The 27,947-nt window shown below is 45.0% G+C and overlaps 1 protein-coding gene and 1 long non-coding RNA gene across 2 annotated transcripts in view; both read left to right on the top strand.

The window, feature by feature from the left end:
• LOC106505301 overlaps positions 1-21,834 on the top strand; it is a 93,413-nt gene extending 71,579 nt beyond the window's left edge. Inside the window, exon 3 of the long non-coding RNA XR_002336682.1 lies at positions 21,050-21,834. This is a non-coding gene — a long non-coding RNA (uncharacterized LOC106505301). The remainder of the gene's footprint in view (positions 1-21,049) is intronic.
• Positions 22,044-27,947, top strand: part of DGKH (diacylglycerol kinase eta) — a 198,533-nt gene continuing 192,629 nt past the window's right edge. Inside the window, 1 exon segment of the mRNA XM_021065624.1 lies at positions 22,044-22,319. Within this exon segment, the coding sequence (XP_020921283.1) occupies positions 22,260-22,319 (60 nt within the window). The 5' untranslated portion in view covers positions 22,044-22,259.

The following is a 27,947-nucleotide window of genomic DNA, read 5'->3' as shown; positions in this document are numbered from 1 at the left end:
GTGGCTGTGGTGTAGGCCAGCGACTACAGTTCTGATTTGACCCCTAGCCTGAGAACCTCCATATGCTTCAGGCATAGCCCTGGAAAGACAAAATAAATAAATAAATAAATGATTACATGAGGGACATCTTTGCATGTTAATGTCTATGGTTGGATGTAAGCATTGGGATTTAAGGATTTGCATTGATTCTATAGATCAATTAGGGGTAATTAACATTATATATAATACACCCAATATTAATATACATATATAGTAGATATGTGCATATATAAATATTACACTCATATAATATTTAAATCTTTCCATGCAGGAATAATATATAGTCACGTCTTCTTGCATGCCCTTTAACTAAGTTTTAAAATTTTCTTCATATAAACCTTACATATTTCTATTTACTCCAGGCATTTTATATCTTTTGTTCCTACTATGAATAGGATTTTTTAAAGTACAGCTGATGATGGCTACTGATTGTTGCAAAGAATATAGGTACTAGGAATAGTGGGCATTTTTGTCTTCCTCTCTCTCTCTTCGCTGTAGTGGATGAATATTAAGTGTAGTGCTTGCTATCGTTTCTGACTTACACTCTTACAGGTTGGGGAAGTTGCCCTCTTTTTCTAGTGTCTGCAGACTGTTAGTTGGGAGGGTGTTGAATTTTATCAAATAGTTTTTGAGGGTATCTATTTTGAGATGATTTTTCAAATAGTCCTTTCGAAAAATTTGATTATGAAAATCCAATACCGGATTCAATCACTATCTTTGCATCCTTATCTTAGTGGTATGCAGTCAATTACCATTTGCAAAAAAAAAAGTCATATTTGTTGAAGAAGATCTTTAAAATCACTTTGATAAATTTCAAGAGTAAAGATGTATTAGAGTGGTATTACCTGATTGGTAAGCTGTGCCTATTGTTGGACTTAATTAATTCTGTTGAATTGAAGTGAGATCAATTGATTCTTATCAAAGTCCAACTGAGAATTTAAAAACACAGCAATATGGAATTAAGACAGATTGTTTTTGCTGCTTCCACCAAATGGTAAAGCCACTATATATTCATGCACAAACTAAGAACAGCTTCGTGATCTTTACTGAGCATCTGCCAACATAAATTATAAATACCCCAGTTAAACTTTGAAATGATATTGGAAAATATCACCGTTAGGTACTATGGCTGAAAAAGAGGGAAGAAAATCATCAAAAATGTTTACATACCTCTAAACGCGACACAAAGGAAGCACAAGCTCCCAGCTCTAACACCCAGAGAGGTTGGAGCAAAAGGAGCATGCGCGGAGAACCATTACGAGGACTAAACAAGGGGGTCTTCAGACACCTGTCCGCAGACCAGAGCAGTTCCTCCCCAGTGTCCTCTGGCCCACAGCATCCCTCCGAGATAGATTCCTGACTGCTCAGGACCATCAGGGGCCCGAGCTGGGCACCCAGGCAGAGAGTTCTTCATGCAGCCTGGCCCCTCAGACACTTGACCTGTTGCTCTGAGGACAAGAGGGACACAGCAGCCAAACTTGTGGAAACTGTAGTTCACTAGCCTTTCTTAGATCACCTAGAATATTTCTAGATTGTGTGAGACAGTGGTATCCGTTTCTCGACATCCTTGGTGAAGTGTGAAAAACCTTTGAGCTTTCTCTGCTTACTGCAGAGTCCAATAAAGATGCCAAAGTCAGCAAACATGTCTCAAAAAACAGGTACATGGAGTTCCCGTTGTGGTTCTGTGGGTTAAGGACCTGACATAGTCTCTTCGAGGATGCAGGTTCCATCCCTGGCCTCAGTCAGAGGGTTAAGGATCGGGCGTTGCCATAAGCTGTGGTGTAGGCCAGTAGCTGCAGCTCCAATTCAGCCTCTGGCCTGGGAACTTCCATATATCACAGGTGCAGCCTTAAAAAGAAAAAAAAAGTACATAAAGTGTATGTATATATATGTGTGTATATATATATATACACACACACATATATATAGTCTTTTTGCCTTTTCTAGGGCTGCTTCCCACAGCATATGGAGGTTCCCAGGCTAGGGGTCGAATTGGAGCTGTAGCCACCAGCCTACACCAGAGCCACAGCAATGTGGGATCCAAGCTGCATCTGCGACCTACACCACAGCTCATGGCAAAGCTGGATCCTTAACCCACTGAGCAAGGCCAGGGATCAAACCCACAACCTCATGGTTCCTAGTCGGATTCATTAACCACTGAGCTACAAAGGGAACTCCTAAAGTGTATATTTTAAATTATGGCATGCTTTTTCTCTATTTTAAAACATTTTGCATAAAACCTTAAGATAAGGTTATCTTTTCCTATGTATTTTTACATTCAAAAGACCTTTCTATTATGAAATGATGGTGATAGTAATTTCTTTCTGCACAATTAGTTTTTTACATGCAGTGATGATCAGTACTGAAATGAAGATATATAAGGTGTCGTGTGGGCTTATAAAAAGAGGTCAACCTGAGGGAGTTCCCACTGTGGCTCAGTAAAAACGAATCCAACTAGTAACCATGAGGTTGTGGGTTCGATCCCTGGCCTTGCTCAGTGGGTTAAGGATCCGGCGTTGCCTTGAGCTGTGGTGTAGGTTGCAGATATGGCTCAGATCCTGCATTGTTGTGGCTGTGGTGTAGGCCAGCAGCTATAGCTCTGATTCAACCCCTAGCCTGGGAACTTCCACATGCCGCTGGTGCAGCCGTAAAAAGCCAGGGATGGGGAAGGTGTTCTCAAGGAAATGGCATAACCACTGGCTTCCTGTAAGTGGTATCTGTGACATCAGTCTGTTTACCAAGCTAAATGATGGCTATTAGCATTAAGTGGGGTGGCACCAGGGAAATCCTCTCAACCCAGCCCTACATGCAGTATTTCTTACTGCTAGTTTCCCTTCCCAGGGGCCAAACAGGGGGTCCAATCACCTCGAACCCGGAGGCAAAAAGGAACACAAGGTAGCCATGCAAAGAGAAAGGGAAATTTGGCCTCGGATGTTCCCTGGCCTTGAAATATATTCTTCTCTTCTCTTACTTGGTGTTTTTTTCTCCTTAACTCCGTGGTTCTGTTTTCTGCTTGCAACCTCTCTGCCTCTTTCTTCTTTTTCTCTTGTTCTGCAAAAGACCACCGTCTAGAGAAAAAGATGAAGGGATAATAAGTTTCCACACCATTTAGGCCAATGAATGTAGAATATTGTAACGATACACTCCTGTAGCAATTGAACACATTTTGTGGCTACTTGGTAATGACAAATTGTCTTCACCTTTTTTATGGGAGCTCAGCTCCAGAAGTCAGGCTGGGTATTAGTCAGCAAGGGACAGCTAGAGGAAGGGAGATGACTTTGTTGGTTGTCTTTATTGAACTTGTCTAGAGGGATTCTAAGATGTTCTCTGGTGTCGTGGTTCCTAGCTCTCCCTGGACTGATGTGGGTTGGCATTGCACTTCATTGCTTCATTGCATCCTCTAACTCACGTGTTTCTGAATAAAAATTGCCATTTCCTGCCCCCACAACACACACAACAAAGTCTTCTGCAGACATAAATTTCTGATGCCAACTGACTGGAAAGGAAACCTTTTGTGTGTGTGTGTGTGTGTGTGTGTGTGTGTGTGTGTGTCTTTTTGCCATTTCTTGGGCCATTTCCGTGGCATATGGAGGTTCCCAGGCTAGGGGTCCAATCAGAGCTGTAGCCACCGGCCTACGCCAGAGCCACAGCAACGCGGGATCTGAGCCGTGTCTGCGCCCCACACCACAGGTCGCAGCAATGCTGGATCCTTAACCCACTGAGCAAGGCCAGGGATCGAACCCGCAACCTCATGGTTCCTAGTCAGATTTGTTAATCACTGAGCCATGACGGGAACTCCATTTTTTTTTTTTTTAATAATTTTATTTGTCAAACTAAAATAGTAGGCAACTCTCTTGGATAGGGTTCTTAGTTGCAAACAAACACATTCACTCGAGCTAAATTACATATAAAGGGATTGGTTAAGTGTAACTAAGATAGCTTGTCCTGAAGGCTAAGAACGGAACTCCAGGTAGGGGTCCCAGAACCATGTTGCAGAACAAGTGAACAGGGGCTCCTCTCAGGATGAGGACCTTGCCCAATCAGAAGTCACCGCCAGAGAACCCAACACAGATCACCCTGCCCAGGCTTGGACCCTTTTCCAGGAACAAGCCTGGATCAAAGGCTGCTGGGAGTGTGTCTTTTTGGGAGTGTGTCCCAGGTCTGATTCCTGAAGGAGAGAGGGGCTGAGAAATGGAGCTTGGTTGATTGGCCCGTGGGCAGGAGGGTTCACAATATAGAGAATTATCACACTGGGGAGAGGGTATTTCAAAGGTTTTGAGCAGCTTGAATGACAGCTCTTCACTACACCGTCCCCGTACAAATCTCTCAATTAAAAATCCCTCTGGTTTATGAAAAACAAAACAAAACAAAAACAACAAAAAAAAGGAGTTCCCGTCGTGGCACAGTGGTTAACAAATCTGACTAGGAGCCATGAGGTTGCAGGTTCGATCCCTGGCCTTGCTCGGTGGGTTAAGGATCTGGCATTGTTGTGAGCTGTGGTGTAGATCGCAGACACGGCTCGGATCCTGAGTTGCTCTGGGTCTGGTGTAGGCCAGCAGCAACAGCTCCGTTTCGACTCCTAGCCTGGGAACCTCCATATGCTGTGGGAGCGGCCCTAGAAAAGTCAAAAAAAAAAAAAAAATTCCTCTGGTTTATGAAATTCCAGAGCCTGAGAAATATAGTGAGTGAATGATAATCTGAAAAAGGAAGCATGCTCAGAGCTAAATTTTTGAAGGTCTTAATAAAGAGCTTGAACTTGATTTAGCAGGTGAGAGTATGCCATTGAAGGAGCAAAGCAATGTCACTGGAAAACATGTTTATGCCTAGAACCCTTAAGAAGGGGATGGGAAATTAGGTTTTGGATTTCCTTAGACAGAATTAAAATTTCCCTTTCTCTATGTCTCGCTTGCACATGACCCATGGCTGGTCATCAGCAGAAGTGGTGAAATGCCACCCTGTTGATCACTCCAGGCCAGGCCACCCTCGCGTAAACTGTGTCTTCTTTTTTTTTTTTTTTCCTTTTATCTTTTTAGGGCATATGGAGGTTCCCAGGCTAAGGGTCTAATCAGAGCTGTAGCTGCTGGCCTACACCACAGCCACAGCAACACCAGATCCAAGCCGCACCTGCAACCTACACCACAGCTCATGGCAACGTCGGGTCCTTAACCCACTGAGCAAGGCCAGGGATCAAACCGGAAACATTATGGTTCCTAGTCGGATTTGCTTCCGCTGTGCCAGGACGGGAATTCCAACCGTGTCTTCATGTGCGAGAATTTCTGCTTTTTAATTTTTAGTCGCATGTGCTTCTAGGCTGGTTGCCTCGGGTCATGCTCCTTTTTAAATAAATGCTTCTTACTGTTTTCCTCTCTTTGCCAATATCTTCGAGCCAATCCAGGATCAAGGAAGACACCAGGGTAGTATTCAACTCTGGGAATGCCTGTGGCTTATCGGCATCTCTCTGAACTCGCTACTGCAAGCTCACAGGTCTGTTCAGGTTACCGATCTCTGTTCCCTGTAATTATGTGGGAAGGTAGGCAGAGAACTAAGCAACAAAGCCAGTCTTGGTGAGTTTTGCGGTTTGACAGCAAGACTCATAAGGGTCCCCATGGATCTTAGATAAGCCTAGATTGTGGCTAAAGATTTCCGGGTCCCAGAGTGGTGAAGTCTGTCGGTGATACAGAGGAATGGACTTGCCACATTGCAAAAGTAATTTCTCCCAGGACGGAGGCAAGACTAAATGAGACCATCAAATGTCTCATCATTTGATCTTACTAAAAAACAAAAAACACTATGTTTGCTAGGCTGGGCCAAGGGGCATCTGGTTGGTACAGAGAGAGTGGGAGATCTTCGGTGGGCTGGCGAGCAGCACAGGGCGGGATGAGTGCACAGAGAGCTGTTGCCCAGGAAACAGTCTTCGCTTTAGTGGAGACCAGAAAAAGTGAAGAAGAAAAGGATCCAGAGAGAGGTGGTGGTTTGAGATCTTAGCGGTCAGGTTGGCCCTGTGAACGGGGGAAACACTGCGGACCCAGGTCTAACAGCTTTGCAAGATTCCACTGTTCTGTGGGCGAGACTGGTAACTGGACTCAGTGTGATTGACAGAGGCAGAGGGAAGCTCTCAGAGAGGACACTGGAATCCCTGCTGAAGAAGGGTCTCGGGTCCCGGGGAGGGGGAAAGCTGCCCTCTGCACGCTGGGATGAGAGAGACAGAGCAAAATCGTGCAGGGACCTTGAGCAGCTGAGCTCTTCCTCTCATGTGTCCTGGGTCCTGGGGGGACAACTCTTGGGCGAAGGCAGAGCTGGGCGGCAGTGTCTTGGAGGTGGAGGCAGGGCTCTTTAGTGCTGCCCTGACCTCCTCCCTTCTCACCAACTGTTGCTGGGACGGACCAAACTCAGGGGAACGCTGGCCCTTGTTCTCTGCTCCCTTGCTGCTCTGAGGAGTGGGGAGTGGGCATACACAGTCACATACCCTCAGGACATTGCAGGAGAGCACGGGATGGCTGGAGCCTTCCACTAGGACAGCAAAAGCCACAAAAGTCTCAACACGGTGTTCAGCTCTTTCTGCTTTCCTGTGGGCCTCTCTCTTTCTTGGCCATGTTAGGGTTGACAGACAGGAGGGTCCTTCTCCGATCTGGGAAGCCCTCAGGTGGGCAACCCTAGCCAACCCCAGCATCCTTTATGACTGAAGAGCAGAGACACTGCAGCTAGGCTGCCTAGGGGACATCCCAGCTCTGTTCCTTCCTAGATGTGTCACCTCTCAGCACTGCCATCTCCTCATCTGTAAAGTTCAGAAACCATGGTACCTAGCTCCAGCGTTGCTTTGGGGTTGAAACGGAGGCATATGTGTTACAGGTTTTACACTAGTCTCTGGCTCCTAGCAGATGTTATACAATCATCAGCTTTTAGATATTAGAATAAGGTATTTCTCCAACAATGATTTTTTTTTAATTTTTAAAATTGTTTTATTCGTTTTGCTTTTTAGGGCTGCACCCACAGCAGATGGAAGTTCCCAGGCTAGGGGTCGAATCAGAGCTGCAGCTGCCAGCCTACACCACAGCCACAGCCACGCCAGATCTGAGCTACATCTGTGACCTACACCACAGCTCATGGACACAGCAGATCCATAACCTACTTGAGCCAGGGAGTGAACCCACATCCTCATGGATATTAGTTGGATTTGTTTCTGCTGAACCACGACGGGGACTCCCAACAATCATTTATTGAGTATCTCCTGTGCGTCGAGCTGTTAAGAACTGAGAATAAGGAGTGAACGAGACCAGATCTCTTCTTACATGATGCTTACATTCTAGAAGGGAGGCAGTGAGTAAACAAACGAACACATAAAAAGACAAGATAGTACTGGACAGTGATAAATGCCCCCCCCCCAAAAAAAAACATGAAAAAGGGTGAAGTGACTGAGAGAATCTGAGAAGCTACTTTAGTCTGAGTGGCAGGGACAGCCTCTCAGGGGAGGCAAGACTGAATGAAAAGGAGTCAGTCAGGTGAAGGTAGGACACACAAGATCACAAACAAAAGGAACGGCTCCTGCAAAGTCTCCATGGCAGGAGGATGCTCGACATGATTGGGGAGCACAAAGGACCACGTGGCTGGAGTACCGAGAACAGAGGGGGAGTGGCATGACGGGAGGTCAGTGAGGTGGGCAGGGGACAGAGTTAGAATGCTTGCAAGCACTTCAGATAGCTTTAGAACGGTATTCAAGGCCACTGGCGAATGCTAAGCAGATAAGTGACATGATTTGGTTCCTGTTTTAAAAAAAAATCACTCCGGGCGTTCCCTTCATGGCTCAGCAGTTAACGAACCTGACTAGAATCCATGAGGATGTGGGTTCGATCCCTGGCCTCACTTAGGGGGTTAAGGATCTGGCATTGCCATGAGCTGTGGTGTAGGTCGGAGAGGCGGGTTGGATCCCGTGTTGCTGTGGCTGTGGCGAAGGCCAGCAGCTGTAGCTCCAATTGGACCCCTAGCCTGGGAACTTCTATATGTCTCAGGTGCAGCCCTAAAAAAAAAAAAAAAAAAAAAAAAAAAAAAAATCGCTCTATCTGCCATGCTACACAAGCTTGTGTAAGAGGGATGATAATGAAAGCAGGCAGACCAGTCAGGAGACGGGTGCAATAGTCCAGAAGAGATCCTGGCAGTTTGCATTAGGGTCAAAATAGAGCTAGAAGTGGATAGATTCATTCTGGGGGCAAAGAGAAGTTGCAGATGGCTTGGCTAGGAGGGTTGAGGATAAAAGAGGATTCGCTGTAGCTCTTTCACTTGAGCTACTGTCTCAGTATGGATGTTTTTATTGATATGGGGAAGCAGAGAGAGAAATAGGTTATAGGCAACATCTATTTTGGATATGTTAAGGTGAATGTGCCTGATAGATATCAAACTTGGAAAGGTCCAGAGTGCAAGTGGTTGTAGGCAAATGGGGTTTGGGCAAGAATCATGGTTGGAAGTAGAAAGGTAGCCGTCATCAGCCTGTAATTGAAGGTACAGTCATGAGACTGGGAAGAAGGTGCAGATAGAGAAAAGAAAGGGCCCTGAAATTGAGGCCCTGGACACATCAGCATTCAGAGGCTGAGCAGGGAGGAGGAGGAGCCAGCAAAGGGGACTGAGAGGAGTTCCCATCATGGCTCAGCGATACCAAACCCAACTAGTATCCATGAGGGTTCTATCTCTGGCCTCGCTCAGCGGGTTAAGGATCCGGAGTTGCCACAAGCTGTAGCGTAGGTCACAGAGGCGGCTCGGATCCTGAGTTGCTGTGGCTGTGGCGTAGGCTGGCGCACAGCTTCAATTCAACCCCTAGCCTGGGAACCTCCCTATGCCACGTGTTCAGCCCTAAAAAATGCTGGCCCACGCGCACGCGCACACACACACACACACACACAAGGGACTAAGGAGAAGCAGACTGGGAGGAAGGAAGAAAACAAAAGGAGTATCATTCTCTGATTCTTTGTACAAGTGCAAGTCAAGAGAAGGAAGTATTTCAAAAAGCAGGGAGTGGCCGATAGTGTGAAAAGTCAAGGATTGTTGAAAGGCTCAGTTAGGTGAGGCCTGAAAAGGGTCCATGGGATTTGGCAACATGCAGGATGCTGGTGAGCTTGGGCTTGGTGGGGGAGGGACAGAGCTTGATTGCAAATGAGTTAAAAAGAGCTTGGGGACTGGGGAAGTGGAGGCGGTGATTATTTTTCTCAGACTGCTCCTTTCTCACTATTAGAGTAGCCCGAAAAGAAGTCAAGGAAAAGCCAGTTTGTTTGCTGAGGAAGAAAAGGCGAGAGAGGTCTCCTTTGGTTCTTGACTCTAGACTTACCTGTATCATGGTTTGGGACAAAGCCTCAGAGTCATTCAGAGACACCCTGTCCCTTTCTGCCCGTGCTTTATCTCTGAAGAACCCTTGGGGAAAGCTGGCCATGCTGAGTCAGGATCCTGTGTTTCTGTCGCTATCTATTTGTTGCTTTCGCAGTTCATGGAGAACACTCACCTATGGGTATCAAATGCTGAGAAGAAAAGATGAGAATATGAATGCCGTAAATCACCCCTTCATCTTGAGGGCTGGAGGTGTTCATTGCTAAGGACCCTTTACCTTCGATCCCAGGTTTTGGAAAGCCTTTGATCTTGTTAATGACACGCTTAGGCCAATTTAACAACGTGATTCATTCTGTGGTCTAGTCGCTGGCTGATTCCAACAGGAAAATTCTCTTTAGGAAAGTTCACTCTTGTTCTTGTAGGTACATTCATTTGCCCTCTAGTCATTGAGAGGTTGTTCTGTAGACAGTGAGGCAAGAATATCATATTCTAATAATAGACCTGCAATTGTTATTCGCTTTGATTTCTTTATTCAAAGCAGTGCTTTAAGGAAACCAATCCGACTAGGAACCATGAGGTTGCGGGTTTGATCCCTGGCCTCACTCAGTGGGTTAAGGATCCAGCATTGCCATGAGCTGTGGTGTAGGTTGCAGATGTGGCTCGGATCTGACGTTGCTGTGGCTGTGGTGTAGGCCGGCAGCTGTAGCTCCAGTTCGACCCCTAGCCTGGGAACCTCCATATGCCTCGGGTGCGGCCCTAAAAAGACAAAAGACAAAGCAGTGCTTTAAAAACTAAATTGTGGAGTGCCCATCGTGGCTCAGTAGAAACGAATCTGACTAGCATCCATAGGATGCAGGTTTGATCCCTCACCTCAATCAGTGGGTTAAGGATCCGGCATTGCCATGAGCTATGGTGTAGGTCGCAGATGCGGCTCTGATCTGTTGTTGCTGTGGCTGTGGTGTAGGCCAGCAGCTACAGGTCCTATTGAACCCCTAGCCTGGGAACCTCCATATGCTGCGGGTGTGGCCCTAAAAAGCAAAACCAAAACCAAACAAACCAAAAAACTAAATATAAGAACTTATGTTTGAAGTAAGTTTCCAACCTCATCCCCACCCCCTTCCCCAAAGGGTCAAGCCTGCTCCAGCTTGTATTCTGACTCCACCCTGGAGGAAACTGTTAATTTCTAGATCTTTCAAGATGCCAGACTGGTTAGTCAGAGGATTTCTAAGCTTGTTCAAAATACCTCCGTCCCCGCTTCAATCATCACTCCTGTGATTCCAATACTCCTTTTGTTTCCTTAAAAAAAAAAAACTGTTAGGAAAGAGAAGTCGATCTTTAAAAAAAGGTATCTGTGCTCTTTCGTTTTGAAGACATAATATCAGGTTATTAAAGATGGAAGATAGCAAGTTGTTATAATCAAACCTAACTTGCCTTGGAGGAGTTTTAAGGATTAATTAATCAATCAGATGAGGTGCTCGCTGCTTGCTATTATCCTTCTGTTAAGGATGTGAATGCAGAAAGTCTTCGCTGCTGTATTCAGCCCTTCAGGCTCCACCATCTGTTCCTTTTTCAGCCTCAGTTCATTCACCACCTCATACTGTAGTTAACCATCAGATGACAATTTTTTCAGAACGTGGAAGAACCAGCAGAGCTCTCCTTTGTCCCTAAGCTTTTGTAAAGAATCGTTTTTTGCCTTGGCTTGCTTTCCTTCCACCCCCCCCCCCGCCCCCACTCCCGCCCAATACCCAACTTGCTCCAGCTAATGAGTGAGAGCTGGGTCTCACTTTTGGATATCACTTCCTCCAGGAAGTCTCCCGAGACTCACTGAGACTGGCTTAGGCAGCTCTTCTCTGTGCTCTGCCAACTCCCTACGTGCATCACCGTGCTTATCACCCCCTATGGTAAAGGTCTAGACATCTCCCTGGTACCCAGTGTCAAGTACACTAAGTGCTCAATACATATTTATTGAGTGAATAAATTGAATCACTGTGATTAGGTAAGTAATGTGAAAAATATTTCCCAGAGTTCTCATCATGGTGCAGCAGTAACGAACCCAACTGGGTTTGATCCCTGGCCTCACTCAGCGGGTTAAGGATCCAGCATTGCCATGAGCTGTGGTGTAGGTTGCAGATGTGGCTCAGATCTGACATTGCTGTGGCTCTGGTGTAGGCCGGCAGCTTTAGCTCCAGTTCGACCCCTAGCCTGGGAACCTCCATATGCCTCGGGTGCAGCCCTAAAAGGCCCCCCCAAAAAAATTGTTTCCTTAAACACATTCCAAAATATTAGTATAATAAACAGTACATGAAATAAATGATGACTTTATCTTCAGTGTAACCATTTGTAAAGTTCTAAAAGTTCCACACCTCGTGACCAGACACTGAGATAATGAGAACTGTTTCACATCATTTCTGGACAAGCCAGCGTAAAAGTTTTGCACGAAATCAGTGTTCAATGGATTCCTATAGGCAAAGAAATGAAAACGTAAGGTTTTGAGACACTTTCTCGGCGACACAAAATGCAGAGGTCTCATGCAATGATTTTCACGTCCAAGTTAGTGGCCCTATGACATCCTCTCTGACTTGCCTCAGTGCACACTCCCTGCCCCCCCCCTGGGCTCCCCCCACGATGCACCATCAACCGCTCCACTCGTCCAGCGCCCAAGTCTCCACCCTGTCCCCACCCCTTCAGGCCCCACCCTTGGGATCCTCAGCCTGCTGTCAGCCTCACCGGGTGTCCACAGGGGTGGGGCTGCTGAAAGGGGAGACCAACTGGTCGGCACCCTCCTTGTTCTGGGCTTGGGGATGGCCAGAACCCACCAGCTGGATCAGGCAAAGCTCCCGAGGTCCTGTCCCATTATCAGCTCGTGGTCCCTCAGGCCCTTCCCTGGGCTAAAAAAGGCCAGCATCAGGAAGGGGACTGGGAGGCCGGGGCATCTGAGGAAGACCAGCCAGGCCCCTGGGTGGGTGAGAAGGTGGTGGTGGAGGAATCGGGGTTGAAGGAGAGCAAACCAAGGTGCGTCTCTAGGAAAGGGCATTGGGAGCCGGACGCGGGCCGAAGGCAGGGCGAGAATGGACCCGGTCTGTCTCAGACCTTTGTACTGAGGGCAGCTGCTGTATCCTGGGGCAACGGGAAAGAAAACACACTTGAAGTCTAGATTCCAGCCCAGGTCATAACAACAGCTAACATTTGCTGCGTGTTGCTCTTCCTTCACTCCTCAGTCCTCAGCTCAGAAGAAAGCGAGTTTTCCAAGACCTATTCTTCAGCCAGGGCCTCAGACCCTCTCCCAGGAATTAGTCCCTCTCGCTTTGGCATTTGGTCATTCTTCTCTCCACTAGCTGCTTCCCACTTGCCTAAAGATATGTTTGCTTCAATGCTGGCTACCACCCTCTGAAAAGAAAGTTCTTGAAGAGTATGGGAGTTCCCACTGTGGCCTGGGGGGTTAAGAATCCTGTGTTGCTGCAGCTGGGGTGTAGTTCGAAGTTGTGACTCGGATTCATCCCTGGCTCAGGAACTTCTATATGCCATGGATGTGGGAAAGAAAAACAAAAAAAAGACAGAAAGAAAGTTTGGGGTTTTTTTTGTTGTTGTTGTTGCTTTTTTTTTTTTTTTTTTTTTTTTTTTGGTCTTTTTAGGGCCATACCTGTGGCCTCTGGAGGTTCCCAAGCTGGGGGTCAAAATGGAGCTACAGCTGCCAGCCTATACCACAGCCACAGCCACATGGGATCCAAGCTTTATCAGTGACCTACACCACAGCTCACGGCTACGCTGGATCCTCAACTCACCGAGCAAGGCTAGGGATTGAACCTGAAACCTTATGGTTCCTAGCTGGATTCCTTTCCACTGCACCAGGACGGAAACTCCAAAAAAAAAAGTTCTTGAAGATACGTAGTCCTCTCTCCTTACTGCTCCTTCTTGTACCTTTATTCCCAATTCTTCTTCCACCTCTTTGATGGGACTCCTACATGCTCAGAACTCCACACACTGGCTCTATTTCTTTCAAGTTCTATGACCTCAGGCAAATTGCCTAATCCCTGCGATGCAGTCTCCTCATCTGTAAAATGAGGTAACAGGAATAACCCCATCCAGTTGTTGGATGATTAAAACCAAAATGTCACTTGTTGGAAAAAGAGCTGAAAAAATCTGCTATGCGTCAACTTTCGTAAAATCCATGGCTTTCTCATTCCAGTAGCTGCTAATTTCCAAGAGTATATGACTTCCCTTGTAAGGGAACGAAGAGCACGGTTCCCCATCTAATTGGTGAGACTGACATAAAAGTCGTATTCCCTCTACTTCTTTTCCTTTGCAACTGCAGCTTTTATGTTGGTAAGGAGCACCTGTAGTATGCCAGACCTTTTTAGTACAGTATTTCATTTAGCCTTCCCATAGTACTAAGAAATTGGCTTTTTATGTTCATTTTACAATGAGGAAGTGGTTTGCCCAGGGTCTCAAGGTTAATAGGTAGAAGAGCAGGAATTTGAGAACAGTTCTCTCTTTCTCTCTTTTTCTTTCTTCTTTTTAGGGCCACACCTGTGGCATATGGAAGCTCCCAGGCTAGGGGTGGACTCGGAGCTGCAGCTGCCAGCCTATGCCACAGCCACAGCAACATGGGATCCAAGCCACATCTGCAACGTACACTGCAGCTTGTAGAAATGCCAGATCCTTAATCCACTGAGTGATGCCAGGGATTGAACCTGCATTCTCATGGCTACTGGTCAGGTCCTTGACCTGCTGAACCACAACGGGAACTCCTGAGCAGCACAGTTCTCTTTAATAATAAATCCCATGCGCTCTCAACTGAATGTTAATAGACTTCAATACCAAAGAGCCAAATCTCACTCTTCTCACCTTTATTTTTCCCTTGCATGGTTTTCCAAAAGAAATATTCCTAACGTGCTCTAAGAAAACCACTGTATATATATCTGTCCCTTAATCTGAGAGGGCTTTGTTGAAGTCACCTGCCCCGGTGCTTGGTCTTGAAGGCCATACCGACCACTGGCTCCCACCATGCCCTCCACCCTCCTTGAGTCCTGAATCCCAGTTCCCTGAGGGACATTGAGCTGGGTGTTGAGCCATCTGGTCTGATCTCTCCCAGGCCTGTTGCTCCAGCTCCAAACACTTTGCTTTGGCCTGATTCCTGCTGCTTCTTCATAGTCCTGTCCCTAAAGACTTTTGAATCAAAGGTGGTCCAGATAAAGTCCACCGAATGGACGGTCATGGATCATAAAAGCTGTATTCCTGGAGTTCCCACTGTGGCTTGGCAGCAATGACTCTGACTTGTATCCATGAGGACACAGGTTCAATCCCCAGCCTTGCTCCTTGGGGTAAGGGATCTGGTGTTGCTGTGGTGTAGGTCGCAGATGCAGCTCAGATCTGACATTGCTGTATCTGTGGCAAAGGCCGGCAGCTACAGCTCCGATTCAGTCCCTAGCCTGGGCACTTCCATATGCCAAGGGTTCAGCCCTCAAAAGTCCAAAAAAAAAAAAAAAAAAAAAAGCTGGAGTCCCTATAGTAGATTCTGCTAACCTGGTGGGAACCTCATAATTTGCTTTTGTTTGACTCACAGCTAAACCTGTCACTCTGTACCTCACCTCTAGACCAAGTTCTTCACCAGATCTAGGACAGAACCCTACACGTTATTTTCCCTCTTCCTCTGCCTCCTTCCAATAGATCTCTTTTTATACTTTTAGGGACATGATATTTCCCTAAATATATTAATTTTTGTGACATTAATTATGATCAATGATCAATCACTTTCTTCTCTGGAAAGCAGTAAGTGCTTCTTGTGGGGGAAAATAAGGATATCAACGTATACCCATAATCTTACCACACAGCAAACAAAACAAGAACAAACAAGTATGTGGGATTCCTGAATTCAAGCTCCCACCAATAATCCCTAACCACTTCGGAGTATATCCTCCCGACTTCTTAATGCGTATTTATATAATATTTACTTTTTTTACACATTATGTTTTAAAACTTGCCTTTTTACTTATAGTATTTTGAGCATCCTTACAAGTTAATATTCACAGTCAGCAAATAACTGTAAAGGTTTTTGCTCGTGTTATTGTGTACAATGAGGGCAGAAAAACAAGATAAGCTCATTTGTATAATTTGCACACCTGATCTGTGGTCTGTAGTAAACAGAGAACATCACCAGCACACTGCTACGTATAGAACCATGAAGGATCTTTTTATTAAGATGGGGGGATAAGTGCCAGGGTAACTCAAGAAAGTTGGCTTTGCTATGGATCTTCTTTTTGTGTGCACCATATTACCTTAATAAAGTGGAACAAGGGCTAGCATTTCTATTTCTTGCTTCAGGTGCATTATAATTAAGATATAATCTGTTGGTAAGCTTGTTTCAAGTCTAATCCTTAAATAGGGTCTTTATCAGATTATCTCAATGGAGAGGTTTGATAGACTCCAGTATACTTCATAGAAGATAGAGCTTGGGCAGTGGGATGCTGCAGCTCTTTGCTCTCCACTGTGAAAACTCCATACTTATATTTTAGTTGGCTGAATTACCGTGGATGATAATCCATGTTCTCCAGATGCTGTGTCAGAGGGAAGGAATATCCCTCTATGTTTATAACCTAAACTAAGAATGAACTTCTGACTGCCCAGAAACATGAACACTGAAACTTATGGAGATATTCCATTGCAGTAGATAGTGTGTTCCAAAGATGACTGCACAAGCATATACATTTCATCCCACATATTCCTCTTAGAATGTTTCTGACACACTTTCCACTGACAGGTGGGGTCTATTTTCCATACCATTGAAACTGGGCAGGATTTTGTGGCAGTCCCAATCAATTCACTTGGTGGAAATGATGCTATAAGACTTCCTGTTTTTTTTTTTTTTTTTCTCTTTTGTCTTTTTAGGGCCGCACCCATGGCATATGGAGGTTCCCAGGCTATGGGTCTAATCAGAGCTACAGCTGCCGGCCTACACCACAGCCACAGCAACACCAGATCTGAGCCATGTCTGTGACCTACACCATAGCTCATGGCAATGCTGGATCCTTAACCCACTGAGCAAGGCCAGGGATCAAACCCGTAACCTCACGGTTCCTAGTCAGATTCGTTTCCACTGCACCACGATGGGAACTCCAGCTATAAGACTTCTGAGATGAGTTTATAATAAGATGCAGCATGCACTTGTTCTTTCTTGACGTACACCTTGGAAGCCTGTTCCTATGTATAAGAAGTCAGTCCTGCTACGCTGAAGCCATCATTCTGGGAAGGAGTAGTAGAGAGAAACCTCTTGGAGACAGAGACACATAAGGATCCTTAGCTGTACCAGCCTGTGTCCATTTGAGTCTCCAGCATCAACATCTAAATGAGCCAGGAAAATCCACAGGTAAAAGTAATAACCCAGAGTTCCAATTGTGGCTCTGCAGAAATGAATCTGACTAGTATTCATTAGAACTCAGGTTCAATCCCAGACCTCACTCAGTGGGTTAAGGAGCCAGTGTTGCCTTGAGCTGTGGTATAGGCAGCAGACTTGGCTTGGATCTGGCATTGCTGTGACTGTGGCATAGGCCAGCAGCCACAGTTCTGATCTGACCTCTCACCTGGGAACCTCCATATGCCATGGGTGTGGCCCTTAAAAAAGATAATAGCCCATAGTGCATGGATTACCTTCATGGAAAACAAGGTCCATTGAAGAGCAGTTCATACTAAATCATTATAAAGCATGCAAGGAATTAAGCCACCAGAAATGTGACTTGGCAAGTACAACAAATGGGAGAATTTATACCCTGTCAACTCTAGACATTACAGCAATCTGAACGAGATTTATAAATAGGTATGTTTAAAATGTTCAGGCTATAAAGGTAAAAATACACCCAAGATAAAAGTAAGATATGAAAAATAATAGGTAGATTGGAAAAAAAGGGAAAATTCTAGAAATGTAAATATAGAAAAATTCAACAGTTTAAGAGTAGTCAATACAGTTGCAAAGAGAATTAGGGAATTGGATGATAGATCTGAGAAAATCACCTAAGATCAGCACAGAGAAGTAAAAATATGGAAAATATTTTAAAATTGACATAGGGATAAAAATGAGAAATTCCAACTGATATCTAAGAGAGGTTCTAGAAAGATAAAAGAGAAAATGAACAGGGTGAGGGTGGGAGGACGTCATATTTGAATACATGAGGTCGAAAAATTTCAGAACCAGAAGAGTCCTCAGGATGAAAATGCATATCAAGTCCTGAACAAGATATCTGAAAACACAATCTACCTGGATAGAAATCAATAACACATCAATTGAAAAAAGAAAATATTACTTAACTATAGAGAAAATAATCTCTAATGGAATAACAATGAGACTGACTGCAGACTTCTATTCACCAGCAGTAGATGCCACAAAGTAATAGAATAATAAGTAATAGGATAGTAACTGCAAGGGTGGGAGTCAATAATTGTCAACTTAGGATTCCTTAGCTAATGAAATTATGATTCAAGAATGTGAGAGAAAGTAAAATGGGAGTAAAATACAAAGACATGGAGAATTTTACTTGCAGATATGATGAAAAAATACTAAAGAATGTACTTCATCAAGACATAATTTGAGCCAAGAAGGAAATACAAAGCAAATAGAAAGGATAAACAGTGATTAAATATATTATAAAAATTAGTCACAACTATAAAAGTAATAATGATGAAGACTAATTTAGCAGATAGTTGAAAAATAAGAGGGAATTAAAAAATACAGGAGTTCCTGTTGTGCCGCAATGGAAATGAATCCAACTAATATCCATGAGGATGCGAGTTCAATCCCTGGCCTCGCTCAGTGGGTTATGGATCCTGTTTGCCATGTGCTGTGGTGTAGGTTGCAGACATGGCTTGGATCCCATGTTGCTGTGGCTGTGGTGTAGGCCGGCAGCTGTAGCTCCAATTTAATCCCTAGCCTGGGAATCTCAAAAAAAAAAAAAAAAAAAAAAGAAAGGTGGCAATACATAGTTTATAAGACTGGAACTTGAGAGTTAAAGTGTTTTATTTATTTTTTTTGTTTAACATTATCTTTCAAGGAAGGGGATAAAGATAGTGGCTAATCTTACATGTTATATACACATATATTAAATTTTTTTGGCTGAGCCCGGAGCATGTGGAAGTTCCCAGGCCAGGTATCGAACCCATGCTGCAATTGCAGCCTGTGCCACAGCTGCAGCAACACTGGATCCTTGTCCCACTGCACCATGAGGGAACTTCCTCTATATGCTAATTTTAAGAGAAACCACTAAGAATTGAAATAGAAGGCATAAAGTCCAAATCAGTAGAGTGTTTAGGAAAAGAGAATAAACTAAATTAACCGAACAGGACATGAGAAGGGAGAAACAAGAAGCAAAGAACCAGAAAGTTAAATAAATAAAAAATGAGAGGGTGGTAATACATTCAAAGATGATGACCATAATGTGACAGAGCGTGCCAGTTTTCCTAAAAACCTGTCCTCTTTCTCTCATGATCATAGAGTTGTGGTTGGGACATGACTAGCCAGCTAGCAGCTTTATTTTCCTGCTCCTTTGCTGCTACATGTGACCATGGAACTACGTTCTGGCAGACAGGGTATGAGCAGATATGTGTGTCACTTCTGAGTCTAGGCCTTTGAGCTCGTGTTCCATGCTTGCTTCTTCTTTGAGCTGGAACTGCCTGACCTGCTTCTACCCCATAGGTAAAGGCAACACCCTGAAGGATGGACTAGCAATACGGGGCAAAGGCACCACCCAGCATCCTGGACCCCTTGTCTCAAGACTGTTTCATGAGAGAGATATGAACATTGTGTTTAGGGGATAGCGGGGGGAAGGATCTTTTTTTCGGCAACTTTTACCCTAATTAATATGCATAATAAATGAAAACTGGTTAACAGAGACCACTAAAAGTCAGACTCTCAGACTGCGTACATATTGAAAGTCAACTGTTATTTACAAAACACACTAAAAATAATGCCTCGGAATGATTGAAAATGAAAAGATGGAAGGATATAGACTAGACAACCGCTAACAAAAAGAAAGAGGTTGTATCATACAAAATAGAATTTAAGGTGAAAAACAATGACCAGATAAAACACCTAATGAACTTAACTAGGCAACCTGGGTTATAGTCCTGTCTATGAAATTTATACAGTGGAACCTTGGACAAATTGCTGTAGAGCAGTTTCTTTTCTAGTTTCAGTTTCTACCTCTATTAAAGAAGATAATAATATATTACTTGCAGAATTAGGAGATAATGTATGGGGAACATTTTCCATAGCCATAAAAATATAGTAACTCAAATTCAATTATATAGTTCATTCGTTCAACATTTGCTGAGCACTTCCTATGCATTAGAATCTGTCCTGGAACTAGGAAGAGAGGATTAGTCATATTACTTGTCATCAGGGGATTGTTATGTTAAAAAATAAGTTTAATAAAGGATTCTAAGGCAAGGGGGAGGGCTTGCATTTGGTCTAAAGAGAATGGCCAGTTCTAACCTCCATCAGGGTCAAAAAAGGGTTTCATAAGAAAAGTGACTTGTAGGTTGATTCTGGAAAGATACCGGTGTTTGGATAAGTTAAGTAAGAAGAAAGGTATTCCATGAGAGGGTACAGCATGAAATTAAGTGGCCTGATGGGAACTGCATTCGAAGAACTTTCAGAGTGCGTGATGAGGGTGGAGAAATAGATGCTGACTGAGATACTGGGACTTCATCCTACAGGTAATGGGGGAGACATCTGAAGTCCTTATCTAGGGAATACCTTGCTCAGTTCTGTATTTCAGAAACCTTGTATTAGTCCCAAGGTAAGAGATGGCAGGGGTGGAGGTGTGACTAGCTTAGGGACCAGGAGACTAATGAGGAAAGTAATTCGATGTTTCCCAGGTTTGAAAGAAAGGACCCCAAACCAGGCGAGAGCAGAGAAATGGAAGGTGAGGGACAGGAATGTCTGGTGCAAGGAGGAGGGGACAGTTCTCAGATCTGTCCTCTGGGTGACTGTGGAGCATGGGACAGTTCTCAGATCTGTCCTCTGGGTGACTGTGGAGACATTTACTGGGAATGAGACTAGAAAGAATAAATGGATAACTGGCAGGAAACTTCTGTTTTAGTCAAGCTGAGTTTATGGCTAGCGAGGCATTTGGTTAGAGGTTTCTGATGAGGAATTGGCTTTACGCCCTGGAGCCCTGGGGTAGGGATGGACACTTTAAGAGTTACCGGCACATGGCTGGTAGCTGAAGTCATGAGTGGGTCTGGATGGACCGGGCAGGGTTAGAAATAGACCAGGGGCAGACTATGTAGGCACTCCAACATGTAGGAGCTAGCCGAGGGGTTGCGCAAGATGGTTAGAGAATCAGACACTGAAGTGTCAATGTGGCCAGGGGAAGGGGTAGTTTCAAGGCTAATAGTCTGGTCCCCAGTGACAAATGTTGTGCACAGGTTCAATAAAAAGGAAGTTGGGGGGGGGACACAACCAAATGATTTAGGGAATTTTGAAAGCCACAGGTGACCTTTGTCAGGCTCACCTCTTAAAGTGGGCACCAAAGTTGGTTTGCAGAAGAAAATGAGTGGCAGATTAAGACACGGATGTGATAATAATGAGAACGGGGCTTTACCTCCCCAAGAGCTGGGCTGTGAGGCGGTGGGGACTGGAGGCAGACTGGATCAAGTGTTTTGAAATTTTCCGTGTTTTTAAAAATGTATAAATTTGTTTGCCATGATTAAGGGCCGTGGGAAGATGCTGCTAGAAGGAGCCTGAATGTCCAGGAGAGGGAAGAACCTGGGAAAAGCCACTCTTGGATTGGACATAGAGGGAAACCGTCCTTGAGGCCAAAAAGATAATCGAAATCTCTACTGGAAACGTGTTTTCAAAGGGCGAAAGGAGGTGACTTGCCATTATGGAGCCCTCCCTGCGAGCCAGTCCCTTCCCCTAATTTAAATGTAGTGGTCTAATTGGAAGACACACTAGCCGGGTTTCTTTCCACGAATCCGTTCATCATTAAAAACGAATAAAAGAAGTATTCCCTCAATCTTAACTCCTCTTGCAGATGCTAAGCCAGCTGCAGTGTTTTCAACGTCACAAAGAATAAACCACCCCTGGAGCAGCTGGTTCAGGAGCGGCTCTGGGCTGCAGTTATCTCCCTTGTTCTGTCGAAGTCGGTTACTGTCCAGCGCGATTTTGTTCAAGCCTCAGCGCCCAGAGGAGGGGAGGTGCCTGCAGCGCGGGCGGCCGGCGTTCGGCGGGAGGCGGGCGCGGGTTGCAGGAGAGGGAGACGCGGAGAGGGGCGCTGGAGGCTCTCCCGGGACTCGCGGCCACCGTCGCTCCCATCGCCAGCGCGTCGGCCGGCCCAGCCCGGGCTTTCCCCGTCGCTCCCGGTCCTCCCGACAGCGGCTAGGCGTCCGGCCCCCGGGGGAGGCCGCTCCGGTCCCCACTGCCACCCGGTGCCCCTGACCACCCTGCAGCCGCTTTCGGTTCCGCGCCTTATAAGGCCTGACAGGAGGGTCACGTGCGTCCCGGGCCGCCCGCCGGGAGGAGGGGGCGGCGGGGGGAGGGGCGGGAAGCGGGGAGGAAAAGGGGAGGGAGTCGGGGGCGGAGGAAGGAGCTAGGGGCGGATTCTGCGGCGGTGGGAGGCGGTGGCGGCGGCGGCGGCGCGGCAGCGGCGGGGAGCGGACCGCTCGGAGCTGGACCGAGGAGGAGAAGGAGGTGGAGGTGGAGGAAGGGACCGGCGCGGGGGCGGGAGAGCGCAGCGCGGCGGAAGCCGGAGACCGCGGGAGGGCCGGTGGCCGGCCCCGGGCGGGAGCCGGGGCGGCGGCGGCAGCAGCGGCCGAGAGGACCGCGGCGAGGAAAGCGCATCCAGCGGCCCCGGCGGCGGCGGCGGCGGCGGCGGGGGCCCGGGTCCGCGCGCCCGGGCGGCCGGCGGGCACGGGCTGGCGCGATGGAGCCGCAGCACGTGCGCCCCGCGTCCGGCGCCCGCAGCCCGGCCTGGGAGGAACCGGTGGGTACAGCGCCCGCGCCCGCCCCCTCCCACTTCTCCTCTGCTCCCCCCCGCCCGGGCCGGGTTCCGTTCAGGAAATGGCCCGGGATGAGGTCCCCAGCTGCTTCCCACCCGGGACAGCGCTTCCTCCGCCGCCCGGGCTCCTCCTCGCGCGCCGCCCGGAGCGCCTTTGTCCGGGCCGGCCGAGGCTCTCCCCCAGGGGCCGCGGACGAGCCACTGACCACGGCCCTCCAAGGACCGTTTTCCGTGCTTCATCGACTTCGCAACTTTTTCCTTGATTTCGGAGCGTGGAGGGTGGGTAGGGAGGGGGCAAAAAGAAGCCCAGACTGGGGGTCAGCGTGCAGGGCTCGGAGGAGACAGGTCTTGCCTCTTGAGACCGCGCCCTGGGCGGTCACCTGGGCGCTGCAGGTTCCTAAGGAGCCGCGCTTGGCGAGGCGGATCGCAGCTAGAAGCCGGGAACCACGCCTCCGCCTCCTGCTCGCCGCTAAAGCCCCGGGCTTTTCTAGGGTTCGAGGGGGTTGCCAGGGATGAAGCGGGAAGCTGACCTCGATTTCGCTTAGGATTTCGCTGCCCGTGAAACGCGGAGGTTGGGCAGTTTGGGGGACCGAAAGTAACGTGGGCATGTGCATTGTGTGTGCGCGGGTAAGGAGCAGGAGGACGGGGGAATTGGGGGCTTGGGATTTGTTCCCTCAAACTCCTTCAACTTCCTCTCTTCCAACTCAGAGAGTCAGAACCATCTCACATCCCTCCGGTGATTCTAGCCCGAAATCCCCGTCTCACTCAGAGCTCTGTAATCCTGTGTGGGCTGCCTTTTCCCTGGCATCGAATTTTGGCTCTCTCCGCCCTGCCTCGATGTTTGCTGTTCCGTCTTGGTTGACATTCTTGAACCTATTTGGAAAACCTCGTCCGAAATTTCTGGCCTCACCAGTGTTCTGTTCAACACGTTCGGATGCTCTTTTCCCAGGAACTCCGAGGATCTGCTCAGGCTGGCCCCCTGCCTGTTGAGAGCTTCTAGGTCAGGTGCCAAGCTTGGTTCCCCCTTTTCTTTTCTAGTATGTACCCTCCCAGCTCCTTTGCCAAAGTACATTTCTCTGCCTTCTGTTTCCCGACCTTTCAGGAGTGTCCTTAAACTCGGATCCATCTGTATCTGCAGCTGTCTTTGCTTTTGTCAATTTGAACATGTTGTTAGGTTGCCCATCTGCTCGTATTTCTTCTATTGTGGTTATTACTGGGGATTAAGTTTATTCTTGAAATTAAAAATACAGTTCAGTTTGGGAGTTTAAGTCAGCGATAACTGAGAACTAAATTCAGGGACCTGTTTTTGTAACTTTACTTTTGAGCTCTTTTCTATGAAGTCCTTGTTGAACTTGGATACTTAAAGTCAACACCAATTGCAATGAAAAATACCCACTTATATGTATTTCACTTGAGGGTCTTGATGCCAGAACCACTTGGTACGTGGAAAAATAGAGAACGGCGTTTTTATTTTTGCTTTGCTTAAAGTTACAACATGAAAATGCTTGTTTATTAGCCTTTAAAACTAGAGCCCGAATGGAAATGTGTTAATGAGTTGTGACACTTTATCCAGACTGCAGAACTCTCCAAAAAAAAAGTGAGGTTTATATTCTGTACATACCGGAAGGCCTTTTAATTTATTCAGCAGGTATTTCATATAGCACCTACTATGTTCCAGGACTGTTGGCTATAGCATTTAACAATACAGGCACAAATCCTTAAGTCCTCACTGAGTGTTCATTCTTAAGTAAACAGAATGTCTTGTGTCAGAGATGTGAATAGTTTAACTTCGGAGACCAGACAAAACAAAACAAAGCAAAAACCTTTCTTGATCTTAGGTATGTGGCATAAAATGCTACTTTTGACAAAGTGATTGTATTTGAAACCCTGTGGCCGCATGTCCGACCCACAGTAAAAGATAAGTTATCTAAATTACTGAAAAATGGTGTGTACAAGAGAAAAGAATGGGTAAGGGAGGGGAAATAGGGGATTTAAGTGTTAATTATTTCAGACGTGTGGAGGAGTTAAGAGAGGAAAAATCAGCTTCATCTAAGTATGTTTGTGGGACAGTTTTCCTTTCAAAACAAGTTTCATCAAAATCAGGGATTCTTGAACTTCTATTGGATCAGTGATCCCTTTAAGAATCAAATCAAAGCTATGGACACTTTTTCTCTTTCTCCCCCAAAGGTACCTATGTGAAATACACATAAAAATTTAATAACCTTTCAAGGGAATCACAGAGTTCCCATAGCCCAGTCTATGGACCCTCAAAGACCTTGGATTAAGAACATCTGTTTTTCAGGAGTGGCATATAAGGCAATGTCAGGTTCAGTCCTGCGGCTCAGGTTCAGTCCCTGGCCTGGGAACTTCCGCATGCAGCCAAAAAACAAAAAACAAAAAAAAAACAAACACCTGCTTTGATCTGGACTCCATTTTGCAGTCATTTAAAATGTGGTCTTTGAATTCAAATTTAGGCAACTTTAATACTTTACTGTGAAAGTATGCTCATTTACATTTATGAAAAGGAATTTTCAATATTGACCAGGCAATATTCATATCACACAGATCCTGTTGTGCTATCCCTTACTGTATACAACAGCATACATGGATGAATTTAATTCCTTATTCTTTATTGCTGGACCCCCAAACATGTGGTTCTACATGGAACTATTCAGACAGAAGAGCAAACACAGTAGTATCAGGAACTGATGCTGAGGAATAGTATAAAGAGAATGGCACCTCTAGATTGAAATGTACCCGGGTCTGGAGCTGAGAGGCAGCTGCTAGACGTCATGCCATTCTTTGTATTTGGAGATGAAATGAGGTTATTTAGTTAAGTGTGGGTATTTAAATAAACTGTTAGCCTGTCATTACTCCAGCAAGGGCACGGGGCCTATAAGACAATACATGGTAGCAGTCAGGTGTCTGTGTATTTTCTTTAATGCTAGTTTCAGAATGTAATCAAATCAGTGGACATAGAGGCACTACCTACATGTCTAATTAATTAAAAACTATTTTGGTGGTGGGAATAGGTAGGTAGGGAGATAGTAAGCTGAGCAGCCCTTACTTGTAGATAATATCCTAGAGTATTAGAAGAGTTACTCTTAGGTATATCCTGGGCTAGAAGGTAGTTCGAATTCTAGCCAGAACTAAAAAGAGTATGGAAGTGTTTTTAAAGTAGTTCTGAAACAGTAGAGCGATACTCGAGTGCATTTTACTTTCTAAAATTTTTTCTTTTCCCAAATGATTTTTATCTAGTTGGCTCTGATGAAACAATTCAGAACTACTTGAAAAATTAGGAAGGGAAGCGTTTCAAAGGAACAAAGGGCTAAAATAGAAATGAGAGGTTATGAGTGTATTTATGTTGAGCTCTAGAGGACCAACGATTTTTGCCTTAGGTGCAGGGCTGACCTTATTTAGGTACATGTGGTCGATGTCACAATTAATTTTGAAGTCTTTTTTTGTTGCGGTCACACCTAAGGGAATTTTAATAAAATTTCGAATGTTAAATTCTAAGCATAGAGTAGATAGCATGTTATGGAAGTCATTTGAAAGTTTAAATGAAAGCAGATCTGTACCTGTTCAACCTGCAGGGTTCTTTGCATGGTTCCCGTGGAGTAGGAACATGAGTCCCCAGACTTGTTTTTAAAGTGTCTAAGTATTTGAGTTGATCCAAATATAAATGTAGACTTCTTCATGTTTATAATATATTTAACATAAAACCATAGAATATATGGGATTTAAAAGTTGCAAATGGCTATTAACCTCTTTTGTTAGGAGTAGTGATCAATAAGAATGTAATTCAAAATATCTCTACAGATATATTAATATCTAATGTCAATATTCATAAAGTTGTATCCAAAATGAAAATTGGCTATGACCTATACATCTTCAGTATAATAGGTTTTTTTCTTTCTTTTTTTTTTTTTTTAAATGGGGCAGAAAGCCCTATACAGTAAAAACCTAAATCTCATTCAGTTGTGGCTTCTATTTCCATTTCTTTCTGAATGTAGTGTCTATGTGGCTTATGTCCAAGTTTTTAATAGTGTGTTTGTGATATGATATGTCCCAAACAATGACTTCAAAGCAATAATGATGAAATATGGAAGACACATCTAAGAAATTATTTCAAAATCTGAAAACATCAAGTAAGGAAAAATTCAAGATCTTGTCAATGAAAGAAATACTGTAATGTGCCACATATTTGAAATTTTAGTTGCTATTTTGAGCTATATTAAAATGGCTGCAACTATTAAGCTCTTAACAGTGCTGTTACGTTTTTAAGGGATGTGAGGTGCACTGCAGGTATACCATATACAGACTGATTATTCACTCTGGAAATTTCTAATTTACAGATAAGAGTTACAGAGAAGATGCTAATGGGACAAGCTACTTTAAATTAGGGATTATGTGAAACAATTCATTAGAAGAGGTGATTGAAGAAAAGAGTTTTTCATGAACTGCCTTTTGTGGGAAATAAAGTAACATTCCTTCATTTGCTTACATGGTATTTCCCTCTGAGTATGTGCTAGGGAAATTGCAGAGCAGGGGTCATTTATTTAGCATGAGCAGGCTGACACTGGCTCTGCCTTCAAAGTCACAACCAAATTTTCGAACTTGTTCCAGGAGTCTCTGAAGAGCAGGGACAACTGTGAGGTTAATTTTTTATGAAGTAATGAATACCTTTACTTTGAGGTATTAATTGCCCAGCTCTTGCATCTGAAACTATTTTAATATTCTTAAGCAATCAGTGTTTGAATCAGAGTGAGAAGTGTATTCAGTCCTCTTCTTAAAATCGTAGAATAGGCATGGATATTAAACAATGCCTTTTCATTTAATTGCTCTCTGTCCTGATTCTGGAAAATGTTACTTATATAAAACGTTAAAGTCTGACGTGTGCATGGAAACATATGATAATTGACAGACTAACTTTTGTTATATAATGTGGTAAAGTGAATAGACCATTAGAACAAGACACATCTTTAGACTTTGGTCCCAGCTTGTGACTTTGGGCCTCTGTTTCTTTACATTAAAAGAGAGATCTGAGCTAGTTTTATTCTTTCAAATGGCCCTTTGCTATGTGCTTTTATTTATGCTGTCACACACTGGACTTGTCTGTGACCAAACAATTGGGTTGGAATAAAGGTCATTATTTTTTTTTTAATTATTTTTTTTTCTCTTCAATAAGTTCCTTCTCAGCAGTATGTTCTTTGCCGATACAGAATCACATATTTACAGAGCCATACATTTATTTTGCCCAATTCCTTCCCTTCTTCAAGAAGACAACTAAGGCTAGAGAAGTAGCCTCCATCAATCAGTATTAGGTGGCAGCAATCGCCTGTCTTTGCAGATTCAAACTAACCAGCACATTTTACATTTCAATTTAATCTACAGTGTGGATAGACAGTAATATTGGGACTGCGTGTTGTGTCTTAAAAGTCTCTAAGGACTGCGAGTTCTGTCACAGCAAGCAAATTATTGAAAGATTGAAACTAAAAAAAAACAAAAACCAGAACAAGCCAATAGAATCTTAGTTTGGAGGACCCTTTAAAGGTCATGACAACTGAAAAAATTCGATTGAGTCCTGAAGGGCGTGAACACGCTGAAGAGAAC

This window comes from Sus scrofa, chromosome 11 (genome assembly GCF_000003025.6).
Source record: "Sus scrofa isolate TJ Tabasco breed Duroc chromosome 11, Sscrofa11.1, whole genome shotgun sequence".
NCBI classification, from domain to species: domain Eukaryota; kingdom Metazoa; phylum Chordata; class Mammalia; order Artiodactyla; family Suidae; genus Sus; species Sus scrofa.
This window is presented reverse-complemented; position numbering and strand designations above follow the sequence as displayed.